The following is a 13,393-nucleotide window of genomic DNA, read 5'->3' as shown; positions in this document are numbered from 1 at the left end:
AGAAAAACGAAATAAAAAAAAAAAAATTAAAAAAGTGGTTGTCAAAATTTACCTGTATATAGGAAAAAATGATTACAAAATTTAAAGTTGATCGGTTACATAGTATCGTCAATAAAAAATCTACGATATACGGTAATGTTATGATTTTTATGAACATTACTTATTTTTGGGCAATTTCTTATCGAAATTTGAAAATCGTGGATTTTAGTATACGTTTTATCTGGTGAGGTAAATAAACGATAAAAATTCAGTGATCGTAACAATGAAAGAACAATGTATTTGTGACAGTGTTAATCGTACAAGGAAAAATTGTGATGGTGGACAAAAAAACGTTGAGGCGATCGATGTTCATTGCCGTATAAGGCAATGTGGAGGGTGTGCTTAGCCAGAAGTAGTTGCTCTGCCCTGACGTTGTTGTACCATTTCTCGAAGATTATCCTCGCTCTCCTTGAGATTCCGCTGCAAGTAACTTTTGTTGTTATCGAGAGTTTTAATTTTTTCGTCTGCAGTTTTGATCCTCGTCTCTAGATCGGCTTTGATGCTCTTGATGTCGTCGAGAAGAAACATTCGACCAACCGACTCATAAGTTCTCGTACTCGGTTCCAAGGTTGCCATCTCTTTGATCGTTAATTCGGCTCGTTGTTTCGATCGTTTTAGGGACTCTATTTGTATGTCCGAAAATTTCAATTTTTGCGATGTATCGACCATCTTTTCTTGCAATTCGGTAAATGCTTTTTTCAATTCGGGGTCCATTGCTCGAGGCGCCGACGTCATTTTTTTACCCTTATTTCGTATTCGCGTTGACGAGGTTTGTTTTGTTGTCAAATCACAACACCAAACTGTACTTTACACTCACGAAATTCTTGAAATTAAATAAAATAGACTGAAGATATATAAATATTTTGCTATGACGAACGGAAACACGATTCCAGTAATTTTTAGGTTATGTTAAGGCTATATAGTAGTTCACGATTTTCTGCTTGCGATGGTAGTGACAGTGACGCTTGGCGCGAACTACTGACCATATCAAGTTGACACCTAACGTCCTCTGCAATTTGTAGGAGCAAACAAAAACAAATGTTCATTTGAATTTTAGTTTTTGATAAAGAAAAAAAAATGCAACAATTCGAAAGAAGTTCATATGCAGTATATAATATAGCGTGATAACATTACCTACAGTCTTCACCACATAAGTGATAAACTCAGTGATAATACGCCACGTGTATTATATCGTTCGGACTCAAATCAAATCAAACTGAGATCTAGACTCATCGTATGTGCGTGTGATGAAGTTAAAGTGTGGGTGCATAAATACGCATCGAATACTTGTTGTGTACAGTGCAGTACAGTGGTTGAAGAAACTACTGACGTGTCCTATCGCGTGGTCCATGTAGGTAGCGACCGGTGGGGACAAATATGAAAAACGACGACGGCGACGACGACTGAGACGAGGACGACAGCGACAGCGACGACAATAACAACGTGGCGGTGCAACGAGAGTGAGTACGCGAAAACCAAATTAATCGCATGAGAGGAAAATAAATTAGAAATCGAATATAATAAGGAAAAAAAGGCAATTATAATTAAGGAGAAGTGTCGTCTTTGATACACGCTTCGTTATTATATGAGGTAAAGAGACAGTCATGACGTCAGAGACGTCAAACATATCGCGATATGGAGTCACTTAAAAAAACCTTGTCATTTGATAAAAATTAAAACAAATCGTGATACGGCAAGGATATACTGAAGTCAAGCGTTACCACAACGTTAACTGCGTGCCTCGTGTCCTGAGCAACTTATGACATGCACTCGAGTGTAAACGTGAATCACTGAGTGTAAAAGCAATTCCTCTGAAGGAAACATTACTTTAAAAACGTTGAAACAATGTTCCCCCAGAAAATACCAGTATGAAGCGAAAAGCCGACAGGCAAGAGGAGACTGAGGAAATGGAAGAGGGTTCGGAGGCACCATTGATTGGACACGAAAATACTTCTGTCAGTGACATTAAAGGAGATGAGAAAAACATTGCGTTTTTACTGTTCCTTTATCTACTGCAAGGAATTCCTCTCGGCCTTTGTAGCGCTATACCCATGATACTTCAGAATCGTGGTGTATCCTACAAGCAGCAGGTAAATCCAAAGTATCTTCATTGCTGTGAAATCCCATGGTTTTCTATTTTCAATTCTCAATTGGCACGATACTAGATGTAGCCTAGATCAAGATGCAATCTAAAGCAGGATTCTGGTGTTTAAAACCTCAAGAGGCAGTAAAATGCCTTATGTTCATTGGCTCCAAAGTTTATTTCTAATGTTAAGATTATCTGTCAATATTTATTTAGAAAAATAAGCACAGGATTTTTATGATCACTGAGATAAGATAAATAAGCCATAGATCCAAGCGTGTGTCTGTCTCATATCTTATATCATAAAGTCTTAACTCTTTATAGAATTTTTAGTCAAGTTGGTAATTTTTGATTGAGGCACGAATGAAAATTGTCCACCTAATTGTGCTGCAGTTTTTTTCAAGTTTGAATAGTAGTCTAATAACGGATTTTACATAATTTAACCAGATTATCAACTTCAAAATGAGGCACTATCCAGAGACTTGTATGCCTGAGAATTCGGTTGCTTATCTACAGAGTTGTCTATGCATAGGATTGCATTTGAATGAAGAGAAATATACAAAATTATCATATCACTTAACCCGAATATTCACTCTTGATCAATAATAGATGAAAAAAGGAAAATACAAATCGTTTCTCTTTCTCTTGTACTTTTTTAATTGAAACTTGTACTCTTACAGGCCGAATTCAGCTTTGTACAGTGGCCTTTCTCGTTGAAGCTTCTATGGGCCCCCCTGGTCGACGCCATATACGTTCCTAGGTTTGGGAGACGGAAAACATGGCTGATTCCGACTCAGTACCTGATGGGAATGTTCATGCTGTATTTGTCAGGCCACGTGGAACACTGGTTGAACTATGATAGTGAGGGACTCAGCATAGGATTGCTCACCGTTTTGTTTTTTATCCTGAATGTTCTTGCTGCGACTCAGGATATAGTCGTTGACGGGTGGGCGTTGACGATGCTTAAAAGGTAAATAATTTTCTGGCCTTTATTTTTTGACTATGACTGTCTTAGATCTGTTTTTTAAAATGGTTTTAATTTTAGGAATAACGTCGGCTACGCATCGACGTGTAACAGTGTCGGCCAAACAGCCGGATATTTTCTCGGTTACGTTCTCTTCATGGCCCTCGAGTCCCCTGAATTCTGCAACGGTTATTTACGGTCCGTTCCCTCTGACGTTGGTATCGTAACCCTCCCAGGATTTTTGTGGGTCTGGGGCTGGGTCTTCGTTGTCATTACGACCCTGATTGCAGCTTTAAAGCACGAGGTTAGCGAAGTCGAAGATCCACGAACCGAGGATATAATCGCCGACGCTAAACGTGCTTACGACTCTCTTTGGTCCATTATGAAATTGCCGACTATCATTACCACTGCAGTTATTCTTTTGACGGCTAAGGTGAGAATTTCGCGAATAAAAATCCTGAATTTTATGTTTTTCTCTTTTTCAACTTCTTTTTTTTTTTTCTTTGATTCTTAGATCGGCTTTTCTGCCTGCGACGCCGTAACTGGTCTTAAACTCGTAGAGGCTGGTGTCCCTAAGGAAAAATTGGCTCTGATGGCGGTTCCTCTCATTCCGCTTCAGATTGTCTTGCCCCTCGCCATTTCCAGATACACTTCGGGAGGTCGCCCGCTTGATGTCTATCTCCGAGCTATGCCCTATAGGTGAGCGTGAAATTGACTCCAGGAAATTGTCTAATTGGGCTTGTTTTTAATATTGAGGATTTTTACAGGCTTGTCTTTGGTCTTTTTGCCGCTTTGCTCGTCTGGATAACGCCGAGTCTTCTTAACAACGGTCAGGTCCCGGCTTATTACTTTGTCATTTTGATCGCCATTTACGTCGTTCATCAGGTAAACGTAACGTTCTCGAATACTTTTTAATCCTTGAAAAATTGCATTATTAAGAATTTTACAAAAAAAAGTATTACATTTTTGAATCCATATTGTCTACAACTTTCAAACAATACAGGAAGAAGAATTCAATTGAAAAGATTCTATTTCTGCTTTAAAAGGCAGTTTTTCTTGAATTACTTTCTGTAGAATGGTCGAAACCTTGACTCCTTATCTTATCATTATTTCATTGTCAAAATATCGAAATTTTTAGGCCTGTGAGCTGTTTTCATATTTATATTTTTAAGTATGAGCACTTCAGAGCACTTGAATTTTTCAATTTTCGTATACAAAAGGTAATCCATGAATTTGGGTTGATATATCTACAACAGGAGAACACAATTATAAAAATTATTTTCATTTTTTCGATTGCATTTGCGCTGCAACGAGTTTTTATGACGATCGCGAAATTTGTTCTGCTGATGACATAAAAATAATCGCAAACCCTGAAATGCTATGCTGCAGAATTGCTCAGTGACTAATAAACGTTGATCGATCGATCAAATAGTCAATTAATCCATCTCTAATCTTGGATAGATCGCAGCGAGCAGCATGTTCGTTGCCTCGATGGCCTTTTTCGCGAAAATTAGCGACCCTGCGGTCGGCGGTACTTACATGACGTTTCTGAATACACTGTGCAATCTTGGAGGCAACTGGCCAGCAACTACAGCTCTTTGGTTCGTCGACGCCCTCACTCTTAGGAAATGTAGCAGCGATCCGTTGAACGACTGCGGGGACGCTCTCCAGCGCGAGGTTATTTCCCATTGTAGTCTCATTTTTGTCATTCGTTCGTTTCTCACAGAGTTTTTATTTAAAATTTGTCGTTTTTTCGGTTCTCCGTTCTCAGGTTTGCACGAGCAACGACAACGGCGTGTGCGAAACGCGTCTCGACGGATACTACATCGAGAGTTTCGTGTGCGTTGTCATCGGTTTCATTTGGCTGGCATGGGGCCGAAGAAAAATTGATTATCTCCAGTCGAGGCCAAGTTCAGCGTGGAAACTAAACAAACGGAAGAGTTAGCGACAGGCTTAGGTTTACGCCGAAAGAACATTTCGATAAAAGCTGCCTCGGGTGTGAGAGAGACGAGTGTGTTCAGGATCTCAAGTTTTCTCTAAAACTCGAAAAATTGCGAAAAACAGACCATTTCTGTTTTTAACATTTTTTTTTTATTTATTTTTTTTTTTTATTCAAGAAAAGCAGAATTCATCTTGGTGTTGATCGTAATTGAGTATTTCGGGGAAAACTTTGCTGGAGTTTTGAAGACCAATAGCCGAAGTGTGTGACTTTGCCTTAAGACTAATTGTACATAATGGTTTAACGAGGTGTGTTTAAGTCAAAAGCGGACACATTCGCTCAAATCGATAACGAAAAAAGTGACGTTACAACGAGAGTCGTTTGCTCTTTTAACCGTTCGCTCTTTCGACGCGAGAGTGAACAGCAATAGGATCAATTGATACGAAATACGATTAGAAGATTTTTATGTCGCGCTCGCAATGGCGAATGCGAAAGAGAAAAGAGCGCGAAGTTCTTGTTGCTTCCGATGTATTTGTCGGACTAATTTTTAATTATTAATTATTCATTATTGTCTCGCGCGTGTTTCGTATACACGCTCGTTTTTTTCTTGAGATTTCACAAGCTTGTGATAATCGACGGATTCGTTTAGCGCGTGGGAAATTTTCGGGTTAGTAGACGCCGCACGGGTGAGGGAATTAATGAGTAAAGTCTTCGCACACAGAGTATCTCCTTCCAATAATCGCTCGCGCACATCGGACCGAGCGATTTGTCGTCTCGTGTCCCCTTTATCGTCATGAGATTACAACGACGAATGTATATTTTTGTTGAACGATTATTGTAACGTATTTAATGTAAACTTCATTATCGAATCTCAATCGCATTTGGTCTTTAATGTTTTTCAAGTCGACCAACCAGTCCTGAAGTATCACACGCACAAACAAAGTATCGAAAACACTGAGACATTGATGAATAGGAAACGTTCGGCTGAATGAAATGGAATCGATTATTAAAATAGAAACCTTTAAAATCGCATTGATCCGAATCGAACTTGGTCTTTATAGATTTTCTTAAACTTCAAAGTTTCGAGATTCTGGTTTTGGCTGTCGGACGGTAATGTTATTCGGATTTATACGATCGACCATAGAAACTATTCAACGAACAATTTCATTGAATCTCATTTCGATTAATTTTTTCCAATCGTCACGTTAGGCTGGTTATAATTCTTCTCACAGTGCCCAAAGGAAATAAGCGAACGAAGGAAAAAACGCTGTAGATTTATTGTTTGATTACATCATTGATTGGTAGAATCTTTCGAACTCGAGGCTCCGGGGAGAAGATTAGGAAGCCGATTTGATAGTGAAAATATGTCGAAATATGCCATCGATTATCAGCTATGTCATTGGATATTCTCGTCTCCTCCCGTAAATCGAATTCTGATAACAACATCTTGTTCGTCATCACCCGATCCGAAGCAATTTTCCGACTCGTTTTCCCACTCGGTAATTTCGCTACGAGGCTCTTCGGCTCTAGGATCAAACGGTGGTGTTTGCTGCATTTCAGCCTCGTATTGAGTGGTTTCCAAAGTCTGCGTTTCGTTATTGTTCGCCGTCTTGTTGCTTCCGGTGCCATCGTCGCTGTACTCTTCCTCGTCTGTGTAACTTTCGTCGGTGCTGTAATCTTCCTGGTTCCCGCTGTTGCCTGCACTTTCTTCTGCGTCACTGTAGTCTTCGTTTTCTTGCTGGCTTTCCGAATCGTTTGTCAACTCTTCCGCGGGCTGATTATCTTGGTTTCCCTCATGCGTTTCCGGTTTGTCAAGGATTCCTTCGACGCTGTGGTTATTTTTATTTCCCTCGGGTGTTTCCGGGCTCATTGTGATTCCTCCCACGGGACTGTCACTCTGATCTCCCTGCTTCGGTACCGGCTCGACGTCAATTTCCTCCAGGGTCAAATCCTCTTGAATTTCCGGCTGCAGCTCCGGATCGTCGACGAATGGGTCAACGGGAAGGCTGCTTCCATTTTCCTGTGACGGTTCCGGGAACCAGTGGTCCTCATTCCCGTCCGAATTTTCCTCTTCATCCTCGGAGTCACTTTTTTCCGGTACATCCACATTTGCCTCATCCTCTCGCCAATCGACCGTCGTCTCTTCAACTGGAACACTATTTTCCGTGGCAGGAGGCCCGTTGACCGCGGCTGGTGCTTCGCCGTTTTCTGGGACCACCGATCGCGGACACAGAATATAGGCATCCTCTTCGTCTTCAACGTCCGCGTGATCGGCCAGCCCGACCGCCGCTGCCTCAACGCGAAAAAAAGAAAGTCGAGCAGCAACGGACAGACATAAAATCGCGAGCTGCTTCATCGCGGGCGACACTAAATTGTGCACTCGGGACGCTGGACAGGAGGTCTCTGCCGGGGCAACGGTGATCGAGGGTCGTGGCAAGCTTTTTGATGAAGTTATCGCTTCAATCACAACGACACATCTCATCAATCATTTTCATTTCGTAATTATTAATTTCGTTCGAACGTTACCTGAAACTGGAAAGCCTGCTTTATCGGGCTTTTTGAAAAAGTATGAAAATATTAGAAAAACGTAAGAGTTTCAGTCCTCGATTTTCTTAAGAAAGGGAATAAATTAAGAGGAGGAGAGAGGAAGAAAAAGAGAGACTTTAAGGTCGATAAAAATCAGACATTCGATGAATTCAACAAATTTTAATGATTCTTTCAAGATTTTTATGATATTGACGATTTTATTAGATTCATTGGTCTATTACAAGCGCGAGAATATTGCTGATTTTTCGACGTTATTCAAGTTTGTCTTGACAGGTCTCGGTGCGGAATCAACCGCAGCAACCGGGACGAGCAGCGCGTTTCTTCCCTGCCAATGATCGACGGGAATCCGTTTTGCTGTTGTTTCTCGGGTAGTTTGAGATGTTGTACTTAACAGCGAGATCTTTGAGCATCCCTGAGAGATCCACGAACAGGGGTTCGGTCAGACTCGATGGCGCTGATGATCCGTCGCCGGAGCTAGAGCTCTGTAAATAGCGTTATTCGTTAATCATCGAATTGGTGGGAAATTAGAAAAAAAAATTGATCCCATCATTTGTGATACTGAAACATCGAATCGTCGAATGCGATTGTCATTTTTGTGGTAAATTTTAGCTTCAAATATACAGATTGAAAAAAAATTTCTTCCGTTATCATATTTAGGGGACTCGACTGGATAAGTCCAACAATCGGCACGTCAAAGAATGAAGCTACGAGAATTACTAACCGGGACGGAGTTAACTGGATTTTCTTTGGCTCGACGATGAGGATGACCACCGTGTTGATGCTCTTGTGCGTCCGCCGGAGCATGGACAGCCATGGCGTTGTGGAAACAGCTCGCCGAGAGCATCGCCAAAGCAATGAGTGTCGAATGTGTTTTGTACATTTTTCTCTCATTCAGCATGATCACGCTTTTGAGAAAAATCGATACTAATTCGACGCTTGATGAGAGAAACAGGTGCGCGTGTCACCGCGTCTCGTACAAGTGGTTCTTCCAGCTGCCAGAGGGGCACCATTTATTCCCGCAAAATCAGGCGCTTATCGCTCTTCCTCGACCCGCGCGAGTTCCTGCAGCCAGCGAATTGCATTTGTGCTCGATTTCCGCTATTAAAGTCTCCCGTGAGGAATAAGAGTTCAAACGATTCTGCCAAATCGCAAGCGAGCCACAGATTTATCGATTTCTTATCGCGGTTTGCGAGTCCTGCGAAAAACACCAGTCGTCTCGTTACTCTTACTCATTTTCAGAACTTTATGCACCCGAGCTCACAAACGTGCAGATTTTCATCAGTGCTTGCGTTACTTGTCCCATCAGTCATCTCTTCAATCGATGGACATTAATGAACCCCACTGTACAATTACTATTGGGACGATAAATGCGGGGCAAATGCATTTATCAATTAGTCAAGTTCAATAAAACCTCGTTCGATCGAGCTCTTTTTGCCCGAAAATAAAAGATCCTGCGAGAATTCGAGCGTTTAGTTGATTATCGAAGTATGGAGAGAATAAATTAACTGAGAATTATGCGCTTCTGTGGCCCCCGTTCAAAATATTTCTTCGCCGAACAATTCATTGGACCGGAATTCAAACCTGTGCAGTAGCACAAAAATCTGTTAAAATTCAATAAATTTTTGAACATTACCCATTTTTATTCTCCGAAATGATACACACTTAATGCGTTAAAAAAGTGTTGATAATATTTATTTTTGTGATTGTCAAAAGATTCAAAATCGTATTCGTAACATTTCTAAAACACTGAACAGAGTTTCTCAAGTAACGTTCCTTAGAAGAAGTGCTAAACCGCGTCATTTCAGACGATGGAAGAAAAAACCGTTCGATTGTGTTCGTAGCTTCGTCAATTGAACAATTTTTTCCAACATTTCTTCAACAGTACTGAAATTTTGATAGAATAAACTTATCGATAAATTCGTCAATGATCAGTCATTCGAATTTTCGCAAATAGGAGAAAAAACAGGCAGTGATTTTGAATAATTTTTTTTCGGAATCTGGCAGTCTAGGGGAAAAAGATTTCCAACTTATCAAGATCGGTGTAATCCCCATTTCTTCATTGTCATCGAGTCTCATCTTCATCTCACCAAGAATAGGAAATTTAAAAAAATGATTCTGAGCTCTTTTTCAATGGTCTTTTTATGTCAATATTATACATATAATAATTCTATGCTCTAATCATTGTTCATACATCCTCTGATATACATATATTTATATATAGAGATTCCATTATTCGAATATACAACTGTGAATAATATAATTCTAATAATGGTGTGGCACGGTACGATTCAACAGATAATATAATCTTTTACGAGGTTATTTCGATCCTTTAGATATCAGTGTATTTTTATCATTTTTCCTTCTACTCTGATGGTTTAATTTCAATATTTTTTTCGTCTTTCGATAAACATGATTTACGTGGCATCTGTGAATTATGACAAAATATTAAGTTTATTAAAATAGTATTGTATTTTGGAAGAGAGTGACAAACTCGTCGTAACAATTCTAACATCGATCATTTTGAGTGTAGGAAAAATATTCAAATGCAAAAACTATCACAAATCACTCGATTAATCCACTTGGCAATACGTATTTGTAACTTCTACGTAAACGCGATTTAAAACGCTCACGTGTGCGTCTTTAAGTTGAAAATCAATATCGGTGTGACAAATACGAGAACTTTGACGAAATTTTCAATGAATGTTTGAACCGATCGTCGAATAAAGTTTTTGTTTTTTGGAACAATTGATTCCCAGAGTCCTGTACGCACTCTCGATTGTGCAATAATATTCTTTTTATTTATTTATTTCCTTTTGTTCAATTTGGCAAGAACGGTTATCAAAAATTACGTTACGATTTGAAATTGGGCTTTTTGTTTTTTTGGCTTGTGTGGCTTTTGGTTCTATTCGAAATTGCTCGGAACTGAATGGTCCATTCCACTCTTCAGGAGACTTCCTGCCATTCTAAAATCATTAAAAAGGAATTATTTACATTTGATCCATTTATTTTGCCAATAAAATTTCACGTGTTGTAGTTTTGATGGTCATTTTATTTCAGAGCGCTATTCCTTTATTCATAAATATTAAGAATCTTACTTTTTTATCATGTGATCATAGATGTACGATGGAATTACGGTGATTGTTATTATTTCAGTACCTCGCGCTATTTCGTCCACGATATCCTTGTCCTTCAGACCGACTACGTTCTGAAAAAACAGACCATTTTTCCGTATCATTAATATTGAAATTTGATAGCGTCAAAATTTATCATTCCCAATGAATATGCTACAGTTTCTTTCAAGGAAATATTCGTTTAGATTACACAAAAAGGTTCGTGAAAAGAAAACGTTCAAATTATGAGTTTTTTTACGTTGATTTTAAAACTTCGTTCTCGGTGTCTCATAAAAAGGGAAAATCGCAATTTAGATCGATGAAAATTTCATTTCTTCGTTCCAACATCGTGGATTTGAATTTCGTTTGGGATTTACCTTTCCATTGACTTCGAGTATTTGATGGTCGGTCAATAGGCCGTTCCTTGCAGCAGATGAGTCTTTTACGAGTGCCGTTATTTTACCGTTTTTGAAATGGAATCCGATGTTTCCAGAGCTGTCCTTGTGCATGGTTACGGTACGTTCGAGAGGTCTAGAATGATAATGAGAAAAATTTTCTTCAACGCTTTTCACAACCTTTGGTAAACCGAATGAACAGCTTTATTTTACCTGTCACGAACAACGACTTTGATTCCGTTGACAGGGGCATTGCGGAATATTTTGTGCACTTGATCCATGCTGTAACCGGCGACGGTAATTCCATTTATCTCAAGAATTTGGTCACCAAATCGAAGCCCAGTCATGGAAGCCGGTGAATTGGGGCTCACGAGACAAACAAATATTCCACTGTTTACTGAGTGTACTCGCAATCCTATTTTCCCCTCTTTATCTTTGCAGAGCGTTAACTAAACAAAATCGAAAGTTTTCCATTAGTTTTTTTATCTTCATATAATAAACAAACTTTTTTAGACCCGATCAAAATATTCCCGATCAAATAGTTTATATTCTGGCTCAAGTATTTTGTTTATCGTTCTTACTAAATTTTACTGACAAGACAGATTTCGAGATACAGATTAAAAAGTTTCAAAAAAAAAAAAACAAATATCGATTGGTACTTCTCTGATGCCGTTTGTAACTTGAGCTCTTTGGAGACCAAGAGAATCTCCTGAAAGCGGGGCTACCATTCCTGTCAAAGGACCTAATTTAGCAGCCGGAGTCGCTATTGTCATCTGTCAATTGTACGATTTTTGTTAGTTATACAATTGCTAGCAAAAATGTAATTCTTTCTAAATGAATTGAAAGTCTTTAAAGAACACTAGATTCTTGGCAAATTTTGGACGAGTACAGTTTCTCCATTGGAATTTTGTTGAAACGAGAGCTTTGTGCAAATCAAGTGTTGATATTGAATTTTCATATGGAAATTTATTCATTAATTCATTATTAAAAAAACATCACATCATCAACAGAAGATATCAGTGAGGATGCTAACACTAGATCAATAATACTTTATCTCTGATGAAAAGTTTTAGAAAAAATATAAAACAACTCCAAACTACGAAAAATTGCTGGAAAACCAGCAATAGTAAATGTTCAAAAGTTATAAAACAAATAAGAATTCTGAAAAACTACGAAATCAATGTTAGGAGCTGAACTTTTCCGATCCAAATGAAAAAAAAATTGAGACTCACATTTTCTCGAGCGATAACTGCATATTCTGGCATATTGTTAGCAATCATTTCCTCGCTGAGTTCCAATCCCATGTAGCTACCCAAAAAGGGATAAAGTTGTCCAGCCGTTGACTCATATCCGGGAGGTGAAAGGCTAGGAGCAGAGGGTTCATTGGATTGGAAAGCCGGCGGTGCTCTAGGTGCAAACTGCGATTCGATTTGATGTTGAGCCTGCGGGAGGGACAAATAGCAAAGTAGTTATTGATCCAAAGGGTAATTTATATTATTAATTCATAGTGCTAGGGTCAGCAAGGTCATAGACCTTGCATGCATACCTTTATCATATGATCGACCTTCATGTCTTCCAGTGACGGATAGAGCGACATGTTGATTGTTTTTTTTTCTTTCTGGAACTCAAAACTGCACCAAAAAGTTTTTATAGAGAATTGGAAGGAAGGAACTTGATCCGGGAAATATTGAACGTAATTTTCCGGGAGGCTAACCATGCAGTGGGGACACGGATAAGCGTAAACTTTATCAGATTATGATAAGATTTCTTCAATTAAAGTTTCACGAAGTTGTGAAATTGACAAAGATGAAAAAAGAACTTGACGAAAAGTCAAGAATTATAATAGTTTCGTAATCAGAAGTCACTGTGTTCCTTTGCAGATCCTTATTGAAGATCGTTTTCTTGTATCACTGTTTGGTCACGAGGAAAACTTTATTATAACGTTAATATATTAGTCATTCTTATGGAATGGGCGGAAATGATTCTATTGTGAGGAATGTGTCAAGCTTCTGTCACCGAGTTCTTTGTCCTCGTTTTCTGCGATGAATTATGGTGATGTAAATTGTCGAATTAAATTAGGATAATTTACGTACGACTTGATATTATAATGCGTTTCTTGAGAGTGACAAATGCACTGGAATCTTAAACGCGAGTCTTCTCGACAATGATGATGTCAAGTTTGTTTGGGTTTTTTTTTTCTTTAATTGTTTTCCTCTCTTTTTCTTTCTCAGTGTCGATCGTTCTTCAACGTTTCACTGGCAAAACAGCGCGAGCGCGTTTTGACCGCTAGAGAAGGGGCTCACTCTGCATCCAATG

General features: G+C 39.1%; 4 protein-coding genes across 6 annotated transcripts; 1 reads left to right on the top strand and 3 right to left on the bottom strand.

Moving 5' to 3' along the window:
* Window positions 1-257: 257 nt before the first annotated feature.
* Window positions 258-1,313, bottom strand: Pfdn1 (prefoldin 1). Its single transcript, XM_043414795.1, has 2 exons — window positions 1,174-1,313; window positions 258-1,048 (listed from the first exon to the last, which is right to left on the bottom strand). The coding sequence occupies exon 2, from the start codon at window positions 772-774 to the stop codon at window positions 382-384; it is 393 nt and encodes a 130-aa protein (XP_043270730.1). The 5' UTR covers window positions 775-1,048; window positions 1,174-1,313; the 3' UTR covers window positions 258-381.
* Window positions 1,314-1,361: 48 nt separating this feature from the next.
* LOC122408148 (acetyl-coenzyme A transporter 1) lies at window positions 1,362-5,900 on the top strand. 2 transcript variants are annotated; one of them, XM_043414781.1, is made up of 8 exons: window positions 1,362-1,499; window positions 1,897-2,129; window positions 2,803-3,092; window positions 3,168-3,519; window positions 3,601-3,785; window positions 3,854-3,971; window positions 4,548-4,763; window positions 4,858-5,900. In XM_043414781.1, exons 2-8 carry the CDS (start codon window positions 1,908-1,910, stop codon window positions 5,029-5,031), a joined length of 1,557 nt encoding a protein of 518 aa, XP_043270716.1. In that variant the 5' UTR covers window positions 1,362-1,499; window positions 1,897-1,907; the 3' UTR covers window positions 5,032-5,900. The 2 variants fall into 2 exon arrangements, with proteins under 2 accessions (XP_043270716.1, XP_043270717.1); XM_043414782.1 differs by having other exon boundaries at window positions 1,373-1,503.
* A 1,867-nt stretch (window positions 5,901-7,767) lies between these two features.
* On the bottom strand, window positions 7,768-9,545 carry LOC122408161 (uncharacterized). Its single transcript, XM_043414797.1, has 2 exons — window positions 8,294-9,545; window positions 7,768-8,054 (listed from the first exon to the last, which is right to left on the bottom strand). Exons 1-2 carry the CDS (start codon window positions 8,468-8,470, stop codon window positions 7,860-7,862), a joined length of 372 nt encoding a protein of 123 aa, XP_043270732.1. The 5' UTR covers window positions 8,471-9,545; the 3' UTR covers window positions 7,768-7,859.
* A 148-nt stretch (window positions 9,546-9,693) lies between these two features.
* LOC122408154 (syntenin-1-like) lies at window positions 9,694-13,317 on the bottom strand. Of its 2 annotated transcripts, none has more exons than XM_043414789.1 (8): window positions 13,171-13,317; window positions 12,624-12,708; window positions 12,310-12,519; window positions 11,737-11,850; window positions 11,291-11,526; window positions 11,060-11,213; window positions 10,668-10,777; window positions 9,694-10,535 (listed from the first exon to the last, which is right to left on the bottom strand). In XM_043414789.1, exons 2-8 carry the CDS (start codon window positions 12,672-12,674, stop codon window positions 10,475-10,477), a joined length of 936 nt encoding a protein of 311 aa, XP_043270724.1. In that variant the 5' UTR covers window positions 12,675-12,708; window positions 13,171-13,317; the 3' UTR covers window positions 9,694-10,474. The 2 variants fall into 2 exon arrangements, with proteins under 2 accessions (XP_043270724.1, XP_043270725.1); XM_043414790.1 differs by lacking the exon at window positions 13,171-13,317 and adding an exon at window positions 12,792-12,958.
* Between the last annotated feature and the right edge of the window lie 76 nt (window positions 13,318-13,393).

Source organism: Venturia canescens, chromosome 3 (genome assembly GCF_019457755.1).
Source record: "Venturia canescens isolate UGA chromosome 3, ASM1945775v1, whole genome shotgun sequence".
Lineage (NCBI taxonomy): Eukaryota > Metazoa > Arthropoda > Insecta > Hymenoptera > Ichneumonidae > Venturia > Venturia canescens.
The sequence above is the reverse complement of the archived record's forward strand: the minus strand, read 5'-3'. Positions and strand labels throughout refer to the sequence as shown.

Bases quoted from the DNA above. Each gene is read 5' to 3' on its own strand.
- Pfdn1 (XM_043414795.1), bottom strand. From the start codon at position 774: ATGACGTCGGCGCCTCGAGCAATGGACCCCGAATTGAAAAAAGCATTT.
- LOC122408148 (XM_043414781.1), top strand. From the start codon at position 1,908: ATGAAGCGAAAAGCCGACAGGCAAGAGGAGACTGAGGAAATGGAAGAG. The intron at 3,093-3,167 runs GTAAATAATTTT...TTTTAATTTTAG, and splicing joins GCGTTGACGATGCTTAAAAG to GAATAACGTCGGCTACGCAT. The intron at 3,786-3,853 runs GTGAGCGTGAAA...GGATTTTTACAG, and splicing joins CTCCGAGCTATGCCCTATAG to GCTTGTCTTTGGTCTTTTTG.
- LOC122408161 (XM_043414797.1), bottom strand. From the start codon at position 8,470: ATGCTGAATGAGAGAAAAATGTACAAAACACATTCGACACTCATTGCT. The intron at 8,055-8,293 runs GTTAGTAATTCT...CGCTATTTACAG, and splicing joins ATCCAGTTAACTCCGTCCCG to AGCTCTAGCTCCGGCGACGG.
- LOC122408154 (XM_043414789.1), bottom strand. From the start codon at position 12,674: ATGTCGCTCTATCCGTCACTGGAAGACATGAAGGTCGATCATATGATA. The intron at 11,851-12,309 runs GTGAGTCTCAAT...TACAATTGACAG, and splicing joins CAGTTATCGCTCGAGAAAAT to ATGACAATAGCGACTCCGGC. The intron at 11,527-11,736 runs GTACCAATCGAT...GATTTTGTTTAG, and splicing joins TTACAAACGGCATCAGAGAA to TTAACGCTCTGCAAAGATAA.